The sequence below is a fragment of the Lathamus discolor genome, chromosome 1 (assembly GCF_037157495.1).
Source record: "Lathamus discolor isolate bLatDis1 chromosome 1, bLatDis1.hap1, whole genome shotgun sequence".
In the NCBI taxonomy this organism is placed as follows: domain Eukaryota; kingdom Metazoa; phylum Chordata; class Aves; order Psittaciformes; family Psittacidae; genus Lathamus; species Lathamus discolor.
Genome location: NC_088884.1, coordinates 17833708 through 17853298, shown reverse-complemented (window position 1 = coordinate 17853298; position 19591 = coordinate 17833708). Strand labels below are relative to the sequence as shown.

Below are 19591 nucleotides of genomic sequence, written 5' to 3'. Positions count from 1 at the left end.
TATAGGGGATACTGGTAGAGTGAAATCTTGACTCCTCTAAAGTGAGTAGGGATTTTGCTACTTCATCAGTTAAAATTTCTTTAAGAATAATATGTGCATACCCAAAAGGATCAGTCTGGGTTGCTGTGGGTCACGTAACAGTACCAAAAAGTTGCGCTACGGAGAAAACTCTCAATATAAAAAAAAAAAAAAAAGATAAATGGAGAGAAATTCCAGGACATTTTGTGGTGACATTGTGTAGGATTTTATGCTCAGCTCAGTATATTCGCTATCTATCGATCTGCAGGAATGTTTGTAGCAGAACTGCCATTCTGGTCAATATTGTGAAATGTTAAATAATGGTTTGGTCAAATCAATTATGCAGGCTGATTTAGATCAGTTGGCTTTCAAACTGATTCCAATAGATTCTTTCCTGAAAAATATTGCAAGTAGCAAAATGAGACACAACCCTTGAAGAGCAAGGGATTATATCATGGAAAAGGGTTACTTGCAAAAGGACTTGAGTTAACTACCCCTGTCCTCGTCTGAGTACAAGTTCTCAGTGTAGCATTATTATTCAGAGAAGTTATTTTCATCTAGTCAGATTTGCAGTGCTGATGTGATGTTTCAACATGTAGGTGAGATGCAGAGCACAGTTCTGTCCAGTTTAGTCCCATTGCTCCTCTGTGATGAGAGATGGGTCTTGATCTCTTGATCCGTCTGGCAGTGATACACTTCAGACCTCTCTTCTGCTTCTTCTCCCCCTAGTTCAAACTACAGCATTGCCTTTTCTGTGCCTTCTACTTCACATCCTGCAGCATGGCCTCTCCCTTTGTTGTGGAGGTTTCAGAGGATAAGATAAAGCCACTGAACATAGTCCACTTTGTGAATGTCTCTTTCTCTTCAAAATGGGGACTTGTTCACAATGTCTGACAATAAAAGTGAAGTGCAGAGAAGCAATGTTATGAGCCAGATGTGTGGACGTACATCTGTAGGAGGCAGTACGTCCTGTTTTTTTCCTAACTGCTGTGGCTTTATTTGTATAAGCATTGCTTTGGCCTCAGAGATGATATGGCAGGATAGGAACAGAGATGGAAATTGGGATGGGAACAACAGAGCTTGGGAAGATAACAGTTTGAGGTTTGCCACCCAAGACGGGGATCAGTTGATTGACAATACCTGTGTAATCCTGGAATATGTAAACAGGAAGGTGTCAAGTAGGCTTAGGAAAGAGGTACTGCCTCTATGGTATGTGAAATAATGCTTTCTTGGGCATTGATTTTTGGTTCTATTGTAGGATAGGGTAAGGTATAAAAGATAGCTTCTGGAAAACTTCTAAAGATAGCTTCAAAAGTGTCTACCTGTACCTGGATCTGTTAATGTACTGTTTGCCTTAGAAGTGACTTACGAGAGTGACTTTCTGAATAGACATTGCCTGTTAATTGTTTAAACTTGGTTATTGAAGGGTTGTGGGCCTAGATCCATACAAAGGACTTAGTTACCTAACTTGCACTGAAATAAAAAAATGACTAAGTACCTTTGTGGTTGTTAATAGATTGCAAGCATGTTTTAACAGCTGTGACAGTATCTGGGTGTATGTAAAGGTCAGTATCTTACTAATTTCAGAGGGGTCGGGGGCTGTGTTTTCTTACTTCCAAAATAAATATTCCAGTTTTGAGGTATATTTATGGTTAATGTGGAAGCTGTTAAAAGTTTTGCAGTTTGCTCAAGCCAAAAAAAAACCCCACAATAACTAAACAAAACCTCCCCCATACCTTTTAAAGAAAACCATTGAAAAACCCAGAAAGCAATGGAGCTGTGCTTGGAAAAAAGGACGTCAGAAAAAGCAGGTAACTTAATGTGATGAACAATCCAATAAAAGTAATTGAGCTAATGGATAGGCATAATTAAATGTATGTACAGTCCCCTCATGATCCCTCAGATATGATTGTATGAAATTTATGTAAGTCTTGGATGTTAACATCAGATGATAACTCTCTTCAGCAAGGAAACTTGGCCTTAGGTGACATAAAAGTTCCACAGCATTGCTTTTGGCTTGAAAGATATTTCTGTGCCTTTGTATTTGTTCCTGTTGCCAAAACATTCCTATAGGTCACATCTTAAGTATATCTTGGGTAAGGTAGGAAAAGGACGTGTGTTTTTGTATTAGATAATTTCTGGAGAGGCATGGCTTCACAGGTGCTTACCCTGGTTTCAGGCTAAAGAACAAACCTTCCACAGCCAAAGCAATAAATTGTGGGTTTCCCTGAAGTATTCACGAATACTGTATGGATGTTATAACTACTTCTTTTAACACTCTTTCTGTTTTCAGAGTGTTCTTTATTAGAAAAAGGTTAGGATTTATTTGACCACATACCCATGTTTATGTTGAGCTAGGTCTTGAAACTTCCTTTTATAGTTGGTGGAGTGAAGCAAGTGGTTAGAAGGAGTAAAGTCTTTCTACAAAGGTGTTTCTGAGATTTTCTGGTTTTGAGTGAAGTGATTTAGGCAGCTGACTCTTGGAGGTATGGGTGGGGTTCAAGGCACTTAGATTTAGGTGTCTGCATGTATGCACAGCGTTTAATAACCTGTTACTTTCAGGGAGGCCATGAGTAAATAGTTCTAGTGGCTGGTTAGCTGAATAGTTGACTGTTTTGACTGGGCTGATCTGTTGGAAATAAAGGGGCATTAGGTACCTAGCTTACATAGCTCACATCTACCTTTAGGTGTCTTAGTCCTCTCTTGAGGACTTCCTTTAGTGGTCCATATATCCCTGCTGGCCTTCTGCTACCTGTCCAGATGGCATGGATGATTCTCCTAAATCCTCTGCCATATCTTCCTGTCCCCAAAAGATATCTCTGATCCCTTAGACATTTTAAATCACACTAGATACTTCTATGTAGTAGGCAACTACTAATAGAATTAGCCAACTAAATAGAATTTAGGCAACTAATTAGAATTAATCAAAACAGATCTTTTATATTTTGTCAGATGAGTTGTATCTGGGGGACATATTCAGTGTTGTAAAACATATGAATCAGGGCTGTGTTTCCCTGGTGTAGTTTTTCCACAGATCTGACAGATGTGAGACCTCATGATGTTAAAAGTTTACTTTGTATAACCTAATAAGTAGTAGCTAACATTTTATTTTTAGAATCTCATCTTGGAAGTCTACTTTGTGAATCCTCAAGAGGATTGTTGTATTTAATGGGACCTCAATATAGAATATGCAACAAACGTAGATATGTACCTTTCCTTTTCCTGAAAGGGCCTTTTTTTACAGCTTTTCCATATGTATTTCCCATACACCATTTTTATACTCTTTTCCTCATCCCTACCTTTTGACTTCAGCCCTCAATTATGCTCTACAGGTTTCTTTCCCAGTTCCTGGGTTTCCAGCTCCATCTGTAAAAAGGTTATGTAGCTGCTTTCCGAGGAGGAAGGAACTTGTTTTCCATGGTCTTTACGGTTAATCTGCAGCTAAGATGTTTTTTGCTTCTGTTCTGCTTAGGAAATACATGAAGCTGTGTCTTTTATACTTTACCTATTCAGACTTCAGCTGAAGACAGCAGAGTTTGTAACAGCTGCTGTGGTAGCACAATGAACAGCGCTTTTAGTTCATTAAGTTGCCAGTACTGCCAGTACTAGCAAGTGGGTTGGGTCAGCAGAATCAAAGTATTGACATTGCCACTCCCTCACAAGATTTTTTTTTCTTTTTTTTCTTTTTGAATCCTAAAGATTTTAACCGTCTCTGCTCTAAATTGCTATGCTGTGTTCCCCTGCCTCTTCTTTACCTTGCAATTTCATCCTGTTACTGTCTTTTCCAAAGATGATAGAGGTGGAAGAATGTCTGTCCACTTTGATCACTACTGTCCCAAGTCATTCTTCTCTTGTTCAGAAGAGCTGTTTTTGTCTTCTTTTTGATTCATGGTAGACCTTTTAATCATCAGCAGTGCAGGTTATCATTTTGCCCATACTCCTTTTGCAATGCCTCCACAGGTAGTTGAATGAGTTTTAGCTAATTAGCTGTTTGTTCTATTGTCAGTGCACTTGCTGCCAGGCAACACACCCCCCTCATAAAACTGATCTGAAAAATAACATGTGGAGGCTTAGAGACACAGAGGACTGAAGTTGTAGTCTTTTTCACATTCTTTATTCTTATAAATCAGATAAACCAGACACTTCAAAATCCAAAAGAGGTAGAGGGAAAAAATAATTCTCTTATGCTTTGGTTGTGTATGCCAAGTGTCACCCTGGGGCAACATATTAATATATCCCTGTTATGAAACCAATATAATGGATGACTGTTACATAGTTGTTAAGTTGGTTAAATTGTTCCAGCGTGGCACTTCAACAGAGGTATTGTAGCTAAACCCCAGATGACAGATAAGCCATGAGCTGCTAATGCAGTCTTCAGTTTTTCTGGCAATCTTAAGACTTACTGCTCCAGTGGAAGATATTATGAAGTTTACTTTTCTAAATCTAAACAAGTTTTCTCTGTAACTTAGGCAAACAGTGCTCCATTTGAAATAAGCACTTCTGGCAAACCTGCCATGACTGACATCTTGATCCCCAGAAGGTGGCAGGGAATGTTTAAGAGGAAGAATACTTTCATTTCATCATATGCTTTATCAAATTGAATCTTAAAAATATTTTTAAAATTGTGCTGGAAAATATATTAAATCCTTAAACTATGTATTTTGGTCCACTTAGGGTAAGCTACATTGGAGCTCCATAAGCACTGATTCAGAGATGTGCATGGAGGGAAGGTGTGGTAGCTTCTTCAGCAACTGCGATGCATGCTCTAACCCTGTGTGAGGGGATTCAAGGTTGTTTATCCATAGTGAACAAACCAAAGGTGTCCTTAATGTTCTGGAATAAAGTGGTCATTCCAGCTTGGGAATTTGTTGGTTAAAGAATGATTAGAAAGCCTCAGTGGGCATAAATTTATTCCTGAACAAGCCTTGAAAAATGGTGGACTTCTCTTTCATCCTGAAAGCTTTTAAATTCTTTATTTCACTTTTTCTGCTTGTGTGTCATTTCTGGTTGATTTTGGACATCAGTTTGAGGGAATTCTTTGTATGTACATGAAGACATGTCTGACAGAATTTGTACATAGAGAATGTGGGTAATAATAGATTATGTTTTCTGTGCTTAATAAATCAGAAGGCATCAAACATGTAGCTGATGTCAGCCTGACAGCAAAGCTGGTGGTTTTTCACAAGCTGTGTAGTTGTGCTGTGGAATGTTGTGGATACTAATGTGACATAAAGATTCAAAAAGCAATGGGACAATTTCACAATGGGTATGTCAGCCAAGGGCTGGTACATGAAAAATCACAATTTTTGGCTCGAAGGTATATAAGCTGAAAATTGCTGGGGGCTGGGAGAGTATTTCTGGGCAGTATCATTGTGTGCTTGTCTTGCTCTGGTACTGATTTCAAAGCATCCATTGTTGGCTGCTTTTAGAGACAGGATGCTCAGATAAGTGGGATATTAGTCTGATATGCTAGAACTGTTTGTATACTAAGTGGTTTTGTTAGTTCTTATTTCCAGTTCTTGAAGTGAAAATATAAAGCCTAAGTTGTGTGTCTTATTTTTATTACTATTTACATTTTTATTTGTTTATATCAAACTAGAAATTGCCAGAGAATACTTTTAATTGCTTGTTATTGCTGTCTTTTCATGTTTCCTAGTTCAGGGTGTGTACTTGAGCAAAATTAACTGATTGCTTGATCAGGTGCTTAGTTAGAAAATGCTCATCACTGCATCACATATGTTGAAGGATGCCTTTTTTTTATTAAGAATGTAAGAGTGTTTTCATTTATGTCTTGTGGAAGACTGCAGAAATGAGAACTTTCACCTGTGATGTACAGTCAGTCTTTTGGCAAAGAGCTGCTCTGTGTTATACATCTTGACAAGCTTAGGTTTACTGAATTGGAAAAGAGCAGGATCATGTTTCTTGCACTGTATTTTTCTTAACTTTGTCCCTGTCTATCAGAAAACTTGCGTGCCTTTTTTGTCAGAGGAGGCAAATATATTTTAAAAGGGAAAATAACGTAGTGGTTAAACACCTGAACAAAGACTTTGAAGACTGTTGTTGAATGTTGTGTTTTATACTACCGGCTTTCTGTGTTGTTTGGAAAAAATATCCCTTCATCATTTTCTATCCAAACAATGGAGACAGTGTTCTTTATTGTAAAGGAAGTTATGTGAATAAATCAATTGCTGTCCTTAAGCTATTTAGATATTAAGTGATTCAAGAAGGAGAGTGGAAAGGTGGGTCCTGTTACCTGACTGAATTAAATTTAGTAGTTGTACCTACTGAGAGTGAAATCTGCTGCAGCCTATGGGGTAAAATCCAGTGTATTGATACTAGATTACATGAGGAACAACATGTGTTTAGTAACTTTTCACTTTATACATGTCCATAGATTGGTGAGCACTGTATAGAGTTGTGAAGAGCGCTGTGAGAGGCTGCAGCGTACATTGGGAAAAAGCCTTCAGAGAAACCAGTTGGTTTTCTTGACCCATTGGTGTGGAGGGTAAGATGTATCTTCTGGATTAGAGCAATAGCTGATCCAGTTAGCAAAAGTAGAGGATAATTTGTTCAGTCTAGAAATACTGGTTAGAGTATGTGGCCCTGTTCCAAAACCAGTTATGCTTAATAGAAATCATTGCTCCTGCTGTTGATCAAGGTTGTTCTACACCTTAGATTTTATGCAGTACTTGTGATATGGGTTTACCAGCATTTTATGTAGTGGCAAAATGAGGATGTTAACCTTTCAAGTGAGGAATTTTGTGCAAAGTTTCACATGAAGTAGATGTCCCTGCCACTTCTCTATCCTTTTTCCACATTATTGATGAAGAAGTTGAATAAGGCTGGTCCCAGAGGTGCCCCGCTGCCTACGTGTCTCCATCTCAAAAAGTGGTTGTTACTCATAGTGTTTGCTTCCTATCCATGAGGTGTCTTTTCATGCAATATGATTGGAGTTTCTGTAATAAAATTTGATGCAGAACCTTGTCCAAAACTTCTTGAAAATCCAAATATATTAGTGTCCAGTGGATCCCCTTTACTCATGTGTCTGTTGACATTGTTACAGAACTGTAATTGCTCATGAAGTAGATTTGGTTTTACAGAAACTGTACTGATATTCCCAGCATATAGTGTTCATGCATGTGCTCAGTGATTTAATTCATCAGCATAAACTCATTCACCATCTTGCTGGGCTGAAAGTCAGACTTAAACTGATCTTTGTTGTGGAATGAGAAGATACTGTTGTGAACTGTTGTGTGTCAGCACCTCTTAAACCTGAACTGGACCCTTCAGCCAAACAAATGAGACTACAAATAAAGCATACGTACAAGATTTCATGTCTTTTCACAAGCTGTTCTTCAAAAAAAATCACATGCAGCCCAGTGTGGTGTGATGAGTTAGTTTTTTTGCCAGTGAGGCGCAGGTTATACTGGGTTACGTGTGCTGTGGTTTAGGTTCTTTAACCCTCTCTTGCCTTCGTCCCTGATGCGCTATTTCAGGTGTGCTGAATTGTTTTGGCCTCTATGAGGCTGCATATGGGAACTGTTAATGACAAAGTTTCTTTACCATTTCACAAGACTTTGCAGGAATTCCTTGCAACAGCATGGGATTTAAAATATGTTGGGGTGTGTGTGTTAATCTATTCACTTCAAATTAAAATAATAGAAATTAATTTTGACTTTATATGCTATAATTAAAGCCGCCTCAACTTTTGAAAGTTACAGATGTTTGAGGAACCCATAATTAGGATGCTGATATGTCTGTGTTTTGGATCTACAGTAACTGTTGAAGTCAGTTAGTTAGTGTGTTTAACAGTGTTTTGTTTTTTACAGAAAAAAGAGTTTGATGTGGATAACTTGAGCAAGCCAGAATTGCGAATGCTTTTGAGTATAATGGAAGGAGAACTAGAAGCACGAGACCTTGTAATTGAAGCCTTGCGGGTAAGTTACTGGGCTGCTGGGTTTTTTATCTATTTATTTATTTATTATTCCCGTTTGCCACTTTATTTGTGCTGTGCATAGAATATTATTACTGAAAGAGAAAATTGTGATTTTTAATGTTCTAGGTTGACTAAATCTCAATAATTACAGAATATGTTCTTATTTACTTGTTGCTATTCAGCAATTCTATGTAATTTCTGTATAAAATATCAATAAAATTTCAGAGAAATAAGTGCAAAACCTGCAAAGTTACTGGCCCTATATATTATTTAATATTGTGGAGTCTGTTATCTGTGAAAGGAAGGAAGAACTTAAAGGGAAAATTCAGTTCTTTGTTCTGTGTTGTTATTTGTTCTAATAGTCTACATATTTGTGCATCTAGTCTTTCAGTGCATTAATATTCTATGAAATGGAAGGAATGACAGAATTGGATGGTCATAGCCACTTAAGGAAAAGTTTTTGTAGTTTTTTTTTTTTTTTTGACTTTTTTTAATGAAAGATGAAATACAGGATATATACTCTTAACAGTACTCACAGTACTTGATTAGAATTTTGCTATGCTAGGCACATGTGAAGGTTGGTTTTCTGCTTCAGAAGGTTGCAGTCTGAAAGGCAAATTAAAAAGTTGACTGGAAATTTACAAACTGTACTTTAATCAAAAGATGATACTTTTTATGACTGTAATGACTTTAAAATTGATCTGGAACTGAATAAAATTTAACAGAGCTGCTAAGCAGACTGCAGGTTTAGGGGGGAAAACAGCCTTATGTGTTTTGAAAATACTTAACAGCTTCATAGTTAGGTAGAGGGGAAACTGTGCCCTTTAAGGTCATCTAAAGCAAAACCTCAATGTAATAAAATACATTTAATACTAGTATTTAGTACTATATGTAATGATTATCAAGTAGTGTGGGAACATTTTCCACTTGTAATGTTAGTCACTATTGTAAATGCATTTTTATTCTATTTTAATTTGTTTTGTGATTGTGGTTGCTTCAGATCACTTGATGCAAATGGATCTGTCATTGATGTACCTGCATTAATAAGTAAAGACTTTATAGGTATGAATCTCTTACAAAATGCAATTTTCATTTTGTAATGACAATAATACACTGGAAGTGGTACGTTTCTGGGGGATTACTGCACTTTGAAGTTACTTGGTGTTTGGCCTTCAGGTATATGCATATGTTGAAATATACTGCCTTTTCATCTAGCTGTTTTACAATTTCACATCTCATTTGCCTGGACTAGGACTTGTTTTTTACGCTGACTGCCAGTTAAGGTTTTGTAAAAGGGGAAACAACATGCGCACCACATCCAGAATCTTTTTTTGACTCTTCTAACTTTGGACGAATGCAAATAGAATACTCAGACAATTTTCTCTAATACATATTCATGAACAAGCTACTATACTGCATACCAAATAATAGATGTATTGAAATTGACTGGAAAAAAAAAATGCAGTGCACATTTAATGACAGTAAATGTTGGACATTCAGGATAGTGCAGTCTTAGGAGAGGAAAAGCCTACATCAGATTCCCATGCACCTGTTGAAATGGGTAGTAGCATGTACACAGTGGTTTTTTACTGACTAATGTAGAACAATTAAAAAAATTGCTCAGCTTCATGTAATGTATATAAATGCTGAAAATTAGTTTTGCTTTGTTTTTTGTTTTATTCTCCTGCATCTCAATTTCTGGTTCCTGTGTTTTGTAGTAAAATCCTTTAAACAAATTCCATGTGGAATTCAAGTCTTCCAGGCAACTTGCCTGGTTAACTGTACTAATGTTAGAAAACATGGAAGTTATACCTGCTGAAGAACTATAGTCTGGTATCTTGGAATATGATACTTTCGGATCTTCTGGCTTCTTGTGTGGGAAGCTGCAACTCAGCAATATCAGCAGCTGGAGTCTCCAAGCAGGTCACAAAATAACCTACTAATAGCCAAATATATGTCTTTTACAAAAGTGAACAATGAGACAATTCCATTGGAATTGTGTCAAATGTGGTACTTTGATTTGTTTCAACAAATTGGCATAGATACTTTGTGTATCCTTAAAGCGAGAAGAAAAGGGTTTCATATTAAGGGAAAAGACATTATTTCAAACACTGTTCAAGCTCTGTTTCAAAACTAGGAAAGTTTGTGAGTGTTGGTGTTTGGGGAGTATGGTGGATTTTGTTTGTTACGGGTTTTGGTTTTTTTGAGGGGGGGAGTTCTGTTTTGTTTTTTTTCTTAATATATGTGTTGTCTTTTCCCCTTAAGTGATCTTGCTGTCAGTTTTCAGTCACTGTGGTGTATATATTTATTAAGCAGTCTGTATATTGGTCTTTTTGTAAGAACTGGATCTTTTAATCTTTTAGAAAATAACTGCTCATTCTTGAGATTGTCCTCTTAGATTTTTCTCTGTAATTACTTACGTTTAACTATGTTATTCCTAGTGTGTGTGCCCCTATCTGTACACATTTTTTAGGGTTTCACTGAGCATTACTAAAAATTATGCAATAAATACTCCTTGTGTATCTATTGGAAGTACCTCTCCTGGAAAGTTCTGGCATTAAAGTGAATCAGTCTTGACTGATCATGAAAGAACTGATAATACTGAATATAATTAAATACTGACTCAGATGGTACTACTCTTAATCTGTACCTAGCATAAAGTCTCTTGTTTTAACAAGACCCGTTTGATGCATCTGTTAGTCTGTCCTTTTCCCACTATATGAATTCTTATGCTGATCTCTCATTTCCCACTTTACTAATTTTGTGTAAAGCCATATCATGTGCTTTACTGAAGATCTGAAACAGATCTGATTGGATTTTTTCTGTATCTATAAAGCCAGCTATGTAAAAAAACCCTACACCTACCTTCAGCATCCATAGGCAGGACTTCTTTTCAGGCCGGCTCTTACCGGAGCTTGCTTCGCACAGTGCCACAGGTTATTTTTAATCTTGGTATGCATGTCATATGATCACAATCCATACCTTATTCACAGTATTCCCTGGTGGAATGGAAAAGATTTCTGGCAGAGTTAAGGGGTAAGAACTAGGGAGCAGGAACAGTATTTTTGGTAATACATGGAGTTGGAACTTTTTTTCTCCTTTGCTATATTCATAGAGTATATATATGCATTATGGCGTTCTCACTTAAACTACTTTTAAAATCATATTTTAAATTAATTCTCTTCACTTAATTTAGATTTTTTTTTTTCAGGATTACAGTTTAATGTTTCCTCATACATTGTAAAATTGTAATTTACCTGTCGCAGGTTCTGATGGATTACACAGAAAAATCTTACGATGTCTTTGTTTTTGTGGATTGAGGCACAGTCCTATATGTGAAGCAAACTCTACTGTTTAATAGATCATAGAAATATAAAATAATAACTTTCCGAATGTCTTACATTTTTGCAGCTTGTGGGTTGTTTTTTCTCGGTTTTTGGGGTTTTTTTTGTTTTTTTGTTTTTTTTTAATAGCTATAAAATTATGTGCAGTTTGAGGTGTCAGTGAAAGAAATTAAACTACAAAATAATACCCTGTATCAGTTAGTACTGCCATAACATTGCTTTTCTGACAGGGAGACAATGCCCTTGGATTTCAGAAATGTATTGTCTTCAGATGCTTGTCTTCTGGCTGTTCATTTACAATGTAATTGTTTCATAAAATGAAATTGTATTTATGAATTTTGGGTCAAGTTTCCCTCTCAGGTTGATTTCTAGATGGCTACCAACTCTTCATGTAGCATTTTTAAGATGTTGCATAACTTTTTCTGCTTATTTAAAGCTTAGTTTCAAAAAAGTGCAGTCCAATGAGAATAAAGAAGAAAGGCTTCAGAGTTTGTTACTCTGCTTTGAAAAGATTGAGCTAGGCAATTTTACGCATCTCCACTGGGTCTTGTTCCAGTGCAGAGTGTCCATTTTGTCTACTCTTTGTAAATAAAAAAATAAAAATTCAAAGTGAGAAAGGCCAGTGGTTTGGGGTTATGGGTAGAAATCTTGTTAAATTAACTAGTTATCCCAGGGGCGGGGGTTAGGGAAGTTAAGTTTTGTTAATAAAGTGAATAGTATTCATACAGTAGATTCTTACTAAGGCACTTGAATTTGTGCCACATGATATATTAGAAAGAACCAAACCCAAGGTGTCACAAATAACAAGTTAACTTTTTATTGCATCTTGTGCATAAGCTGTGGTAGAATTTCCATTGTATTCTATATAAAGTTTTGATACCTTCAAGTCTGCTTTTGAAACAAAATCCAGTCTTGAAATTGAAACTGCATTCATAGGAAGTATGAGATTACATCTGTATACTTTTGTGTTTTCACAATACGTAGTTGTTCCTTTATAATACCCACAGCTGCAGATATACAAGGACACATGGCATTCCTGCTTGTAAAACAGGACTGTTGCTTCCTGCTTCAGCAGTTGAAACTTTATGTAACTGGGTCAACAACTCCTACTATTGCTGTAAAAGTAGTATAGTGCTTTGATGTAAACAGAAAAGCTCAGGGTTTTTTTGCACTTAGCATGTATAAATTTATTATAGTATACTCTGATTTGTACAATACAAAACTCACAATATTTTGCTGAGTTAATCTATCTGAGCAGTTTTTTTTTTCTTTTTTTTTTTTTTTTTTTTTTTTGAGGAATAGTGGCAGACCGAAATTTGGAAGTTGGAGAAATTTAGATTTAAAAATGTTACCAACCGGAGCAGTTTAAGGTGCTGGACAAATTCAGCCATGTGAGGACCAACAGCCTTTGAAGAGCAGACCTTCATTATGCTCAGGGTCAAATTTACAGATTTCTTCTCCAAGTGAACAGTTAATATGCTTGGAAAAGAGCAGCAGGATTCACCTCAAGGAGGTGATCTTTCTGTAAATCCTTGTCATTAGCACTGCATTTTTGTATAACTACTACAGCAAATGATTTAAGATGGTTCTTTCTAACTGTAATTTCTTTATATTAGTAGCTCCATCATGCAAGTTGCACTGCAATTAAAATTAAATTCAGATTAACGTTTAAATCATTGGAGTAATTTCATTAGTGAGAAATAACGTTTAATTGCTATTGGGAATGGATATAGTTAAAAAAGGAGGGAGACTTAACTATGGCTGCTGCCTCCTGTCTCAATTATCTAAGTAAACTTGTCTGCCTGTAATAAGGGGATAATACATTCCTAATGTGGAGGTAATGTGGCCACATAATCAAAGCACTGGTCTTGTCTTCCACAACTGTGTTCTCAAATACAGCATTCATTAGTTGTTTTGGTTTGGTTTGGTTTGGTTTTTTTTTCCATTTTGTTTTGGGTTTGGTTTTTGTTGTTGTTTTTTTTATTCCAGCCCTAAAGTGGTGGCTGTATCTGTTTGCTTTCTAGAAGATATTTTAAAGTGCGTTGACCCTCGTGTGATGGATTGAAGTGCTAGTGTTAGCTGCCAAGCATGGAATTACAAATAGTAAATGCTGCTTTTAGCAGTGATTCTCTCATAAAGTTAAATCATTAGGAAGTTATTTTTCATTTAAAATTTTACAGCCCAATTTAGTTGGGATTTTTGTTTCTTTTTTATTAGTTTTATTTGCCCATGTAAGTTTGATCAGGTGGTGAATGGTAAAATGAAAATTTATATTATAATTGCTTCTATGGTATGAATTAATTAATGTGAACAACAAAAAAAAGCAAACTCTTGTCACAAAATCACAGAATGGTTGGGGTGGAAGGGACCTGTGGAGATCATCTAGTCCAGCCCCTTGCTGAAGCAGGTTCACATAGAGCAGGTCACACAGGATCGTGTTCAGACAGCTTTTGAATCCCTCCAGAGAAGGAGGAGACTCCACAGTCTCTCTGGGCAGCCTGTTCCAGTGCTCAGTCACCCTCACAGAAAAGTTCTTCCTCATATTTAGATGGAACTTCTCGTGTTTCAGTTTGTGCCTGTTGCCCACCTCATAGAACAACTGTGAGATCACAGCTGTGAGAGGCCACACTTGTACGTTGATTATGTGGCCACATTGCCTTCACATTAGAAATATATTATCCCCTTATTACAGGCAGACAAGTTTACCTGGATAATTGAGACAGATGGAAGCAGCGCAACTAAGTTGTTATAACAACTTCCTTGGATTGTTGGGAAAAATTACCAATTAAATAAATGGCTAAAAGAATAGCCAATACCAACAATGCTAATTAATTAAAAATCCCTACAGTGTCATTGCTGTGGGGCAATGTCTTTCCTCTGAGTTTAAGTGAGATACAGATTAACAGATTCTTTGTACATGATGGCCAGGTCAAGAGGACAAGATGAGAATGGCAAGGTGAATTTGGTTGTAGGCGTTTCTTCACTGTTGTAAAGCACTACTGTATTTAACTTTTACCATAACTTCCTGAGGCAGGAAAGCTTATTTTCTGTGCACATGTTTGTAACAATGTCTGTTGAATCTGTTAGTTTCTGCAAAATCTGGCAAAATGCTAAGCATTTCAGAAATAGATAATGTCCTAAAACCAGGCAGCTGGGAAAGAAAAGTCATAGGGCCTTGGTTGAAGGAAAGACAGAGAGTTGTGGTGTCTTATACAAAGAATACAGAGTTAGGGAAAATCAGACTTTGATAATTTAGCTGATCAGAGAATTGAAGTTATATTATCTAAGTTTATAGAAATACGAGGAGAAAAAGATCTCTACTGTGGGAGTTAGTTCTGCCCAAATTGTAAGTACAGTCTATCTCCCTGAATCTAAGCATTTTGATAGTCCTGCAGGCTGGCCAATAGAGCTGGAAATGAATCATACTTTCTATATTATGCCTAAGTAGAAAATCCATATAAGATAATTCCTGCCTTCCATTAGCAAGGCATGTGAGTGCTTGAAGAGCAGTGGTTGAATTTTGTAATGAAGGTGTGGTTAACGTAATGAAATAGGTCAGAAGATGGAAATTAATGCATCAGGTAATAATACTTCATAGCCACATTTAAGTTTAATAACCCATTCTATTAGCTTTACCTTAAAAAGCTTCCAGTCTAAAAAGATTTTAAATAAGGATTAACAAGTTCTAGAAAGTATAGTCATTACTGTGTAGATTACACGTTTCTTTAAAATAGATAATGCATTCTATGTTGAATGCCATTTTCAGTTTCCAACTCTCCTATTAATTATTTTAGCACTACTAGGATATTGGTGTTCAATTCCATGAGAAATTCAGTAATTTAAAGCAAGTCTTTAAAAATAGCTTTAATACTTTTTAGGAGGATCATTTCTTTTGAAATTATCTCTTTCAGAGATTTCTTAAATAATAAGCTGAAATGAAAAGTCACTTAATTTCTAAGGCTAGAATGGTATAATCCAACATTACTTCAAAATTCTGCTCCATTTTTCAAGAAGTATACATAATCAAATTGAACATTGTTTTGCGAAGTATTGCATTTCAGAACAATAACAAAAATCTTTCTTCATGTGAATGTTGTGTTAGAAAATTCTGGTGATAGTGGTAGCTTGTAAAATGTCAGGATTCATTATGACAAAGGCCCTTTTTTACATATCTATGTAATATGTGTGTGTGTAAATGAACTACTTGAGTGAACTACATTAGCATTCAAACCAAAAGCACACTTTTGAAAAAACTCTCTGTTGTCCCCACCTACCTTTGGTTTGATTTACTTAACAAGTCACTTGGAGACTGTGTAAATTGAACTGTGACAGCAGAGCTAGTCCTAAGTAACACTTCCTTCCAAATGGCAGGACCACAGGTACATCCCCAGTGCTGATTGTGTTGCTCTACAAACTTGTTTCTGCTGTGCTGCGCTACCTGTTAATGTTGACATAGTCACCATATTCCTATACATGCCCTGTTCTGGGATTGCTTTTTAAAATATAGTAGGAAATACAGTTTGATTTGATCTGTATTATAAAAAAAAACAAAACCCAACCAAACAAAACCCCCCTTTATATCTCCATGTTTACATCCTAAGATTTCCCAATGCTTTATACCATTATGATCGTTCAGGAATTTAAGACAGGTGGACCCTGCTTTTGAAATTGCCAGATGGATCATTGTAAAATGTTCTTCTGGAGTCTCTTTCTCCTCAAAGGGCAGAATGCATTTTCTGCTCAAACTAGTTTGATTTCAAGTCCTGAGCTGAGCACTCTGGAAGGCTATTATTAGTAAACTTGTCTTTCAACTTGGCTGACAGTGATTAAGCACTGAACAATACACTTTTATTTTAATGTCACTGAAAACATAAGACTATTTTAACTGTCATATTTACATATTTCTGTACCACTTCTACAATTCTTTAATGTAGGTGAAGATCAAACAATATAAAAAAAAAAAAGCTGAGTGCATTACAGTTTATCATAACAATATACTACATAATAGCAGAAGTTTTTTTTGTAGGTAACAGAGATTGAAATGGGAATGCTATGCAGAATGAGGAGCTTTTCAAGACTGGCTGTAGATACTCATAAGCTATACTTGTCACTGCTTCCCAGTGACTTCTGGCCAAGGCAGACTTTTGCCTACTGCAGTTTGAGATTTTAAAGAAAACTTGATTTATCAGCTAGAGTTTAATTTTCTTTTAAATGCGATTTATTGTCTTCTGCATTTTGCGATGGGGTGATGCTTGGTTTTGCCTGTACTCTGTAACTTACACATTAAAATATAATCATTACATATGCCATAATTGTCAATTGTTTATGGATAAAGAAATACTGCACAAAGTCAACAAGAACTGGTCTATAAGACTTGGCACTTCTAGAATGAACTTTGGGGCTAGAGGAAAAAAATCTGGGAGCTATACGGAAAAAGGGAATGAATCCATATAGTTTAATTGTTCTCAAATTGACTCATAGGTAGAAAAATTACATGTATATGAAGTGTAATCTGTCAAAGGAAGCTACATCACCTATAAATTGTGAAGACCCTTCCCTGCAGTAATGGTGCTAAGTTATGAATTTAAAATGCAAATCTAAATTTCTCTTATGTATCTGAATCCCATGGTGCTCTCGTAGCAAAGAATGGAGCTAAAAGCACACAGAAGGCAGCTTTAGAGGTAAGACAGGTGGCAGCCAGTAAGACAGCCTGTTTTGTAGCAGGTGTCTTTGAAAAATGGTGATTAGGTAGAAGGAGGAGCAGAAAATGTTAAACTGTGTGTAGCAGAAGGTTATTATTGTAGACAGTATGATGGGCATTGGTGGCAGAAGCAAACCATGAAATAGAAGTCAGAAAATGTCTTCTTTGCATTATCATTTTTGCATGTTGCAGTTTCTTTGCAAAAATTTAAGTTTTACAAAACTTCAGGGACATAAAGATCTGTAATTTGTGTCCTCGCTAATCTGTTCACTACTTTGGATTTATTGACTTTAATTATGGTTGTGTATACATTTTTTTTTCTGCCTTTTAATACAGTATGTCTTTACCTGTGCAACGATTCTGGTTTTTACTTTCATAATATTAGTTTATTGTAATTTTCTGAACATGGCTGTCCAAAGTATTGTTTCACTATTGCAACCTATTTAAAATTGATTGCAAGGAAACAATGAAATATGAATAAACCTCAGACAGACTGGTAGATGAAATGACTTAGAGCTTAGTTTGGAATGATTTCTTTATCTGTGCTTTATTTAAAGTTTTAAATTAATGCAACATGTTCTTTGTTTACCTAACGGAAAAAGTGGTGCTAGACACAGCCTTAAAGAATGTTCAAATTTTGATTATTTGTTTTTCCCTATTCGATCATGGTTTATATATTGGGGTTTGGGGTGTTTTGGGGGGGGTTATTTTTGGGTTAGTTTTTGTGTTTTGTGGGGTGATTTTTGGGGGTTTTCATTGTGGGTTTTTTGGGGTTTTGTTTTGATTTTTTTTTTTGTTTTATTGTTTATTTTTAGTTTACATTATATGTGCTAAATTTATTTTTATAAAATTACTTTACATGTTTTGATGCACTTTATTGCCAAACAATGTAAGAAACTAACTGTATTCCAGTAAATATCTGCATGGACCTCAATTTCTGAGAATTGTGTGACTGGTTACAGAGTAAGAAAATAGTTTCTGTTGCATGAGAACAAAATGACTGAGCCTGCTTTAAGACAGCAAAGCCTAACACTATTTCAGGAAATGTTGTGAAATTAAAGGATGATCTTATACCTTATCCTTGATAATTATAACCTTGCATTGCAAACATCCGTTTCACTCTGCCCTTTCCAGCAGTGACTGTTAAATTAATAATAGTATTTTTTTTGTTTGTTTTTCACATAAGATCTGAATCTCTTTATTGTTGCCAGGCATGTAACTATCACTTTAGCTGAAAGTATTCTGCTGGTTTATTATTTGGATAATTACTTTGCCTTTCCCTCTTGATTCCTCATATCTTCATTTGATTTTTCCGTATAATCCAATAATAAACTAGTGAGCAAATATACACACACTATTTGTAAAAGTAATAATAATAAATTCCAACATCTTGTTTATGTGACTGTTTCTCCATTTCTGTGATCTTTATGAGTAATACAGCTGTGACTTCATTGTTAGAGTAACTTATTTACACTGGGTATTTCCTCTATGCCAGTTAATGGTACAGTTAATTTTGACGGTAACACTAAAGTGCAACTGATAGCATAACAATTCTTTCTTTTATTTGTATGTCTCTTCATGTTAGTGTTGCTGAAGGAATAGAATGTATAAGGTTTGTTCTTGGTTCTTCAAAATAAATTATGATAGTAATATATAAAAATCTTTATGAATAAGAGATTTGATTGGGGTCCTTTGCAAGTGCAACACTTGTTAAAAGATTAAAATAGCAGCAGTTATTTTGGTTACTCTTGGGTGTATGTGTTCCCACACTTTTCTTCCTCCCACTCCATTTTGATGCTATTCTGACTGGTGGTTGGGTCTTTCCACCTGCAGTTCTACCAGAGAGAAGCATCTGTCTTAGAAGCTCTGGGAGCGTACTAAAAATACTTAGCACTGGTTTTCTTATATAAGCCAGTGTTCCATTTGTATGGATAAATGGAAAATTAGAGAAAATAAAGCAACAGTGACTATAGTGAGTTCTGTCTGAAATAGCAGAGTAAAATACAGCTAGATATTGTGGAAGTATTACCTGTTATATGACAATTTTGAAGTTGGTAACTTTTAAGTAACAATATCTGTAAAGAGAGTACTAGCTGGAAAATTGCTTTAAAGTTTTAATAAAAGGCATAAAGTCAAAAATATAAAATGTAGAAGAGTTTATTTACTTTAAAAAGTTCCATTCTAGAAACAAACTTTAGTTAAATCTATTCATTCAGCTTCTTCAGTCCCTGAACACCTTTTCTTTTCCACTTCCCCTCCTCAGGAAGCTGTAGAGAGCAATGAGGTTGCCCCTCAGGTTCCTTTTCTCTAGACAAAACAGGCCCAAAGTCCTCAGCCGCTCCTCATAAGACATTCCTTCCAGCCCTTTCACCAGCTTTGCTGCGCTCCTCTGGATGTGTTCAAGGACCTTCACATCCTTAAACTGTGAGACCCAGAACTGCACACAGTGCTCAAGATGAGGCTGCGCCAACAATGAATACAGCAGGATAATGACCTCTTCTGACCAGCTGGTCATGCTGCTGTTTGATGCACTCCAGGAAGTTGTTTGCCCTCTTGGCTGTCAGGGCACACTGCTGCTGACTGCTATTGAGC

The 19591-nt window shown here is 36.0% G+C and overlaps 1 protein-coding gene across 5 annotated transcripts in view; it reads left to right on the top strand.

Annotated features, from left to right (window-relative positions):
• Nucleotides 1-19591, top strand: part of CTTNBP2 (cortactin binding protein 2) — an 87216-nt gene that overhangs the window by 3108 nt on the left and 64517 nt on the right. For 4 of the 5 annotated variants that reach the window (XR_010608199.1, XR_010608208.1, XR_010608207.1 and 1 more), the window contains exon 2: nucleotides 7848-7955. Coding sequence is in view for 1 of the 5 variants with exons in the window: in XM_065659818.1 (XP_065515890.1) it covers nucleotides 7848-7955 (108 nt within the window). In the remaining 4 variants the exon portion in view is untranslated. Of the gene's footprint in view, nucleotides 1-7847; nucleotides 7956-19591 lie in introns of those variants that run through there. The other variant, XM_065659938.1, reaches the window with a different exon arrangement.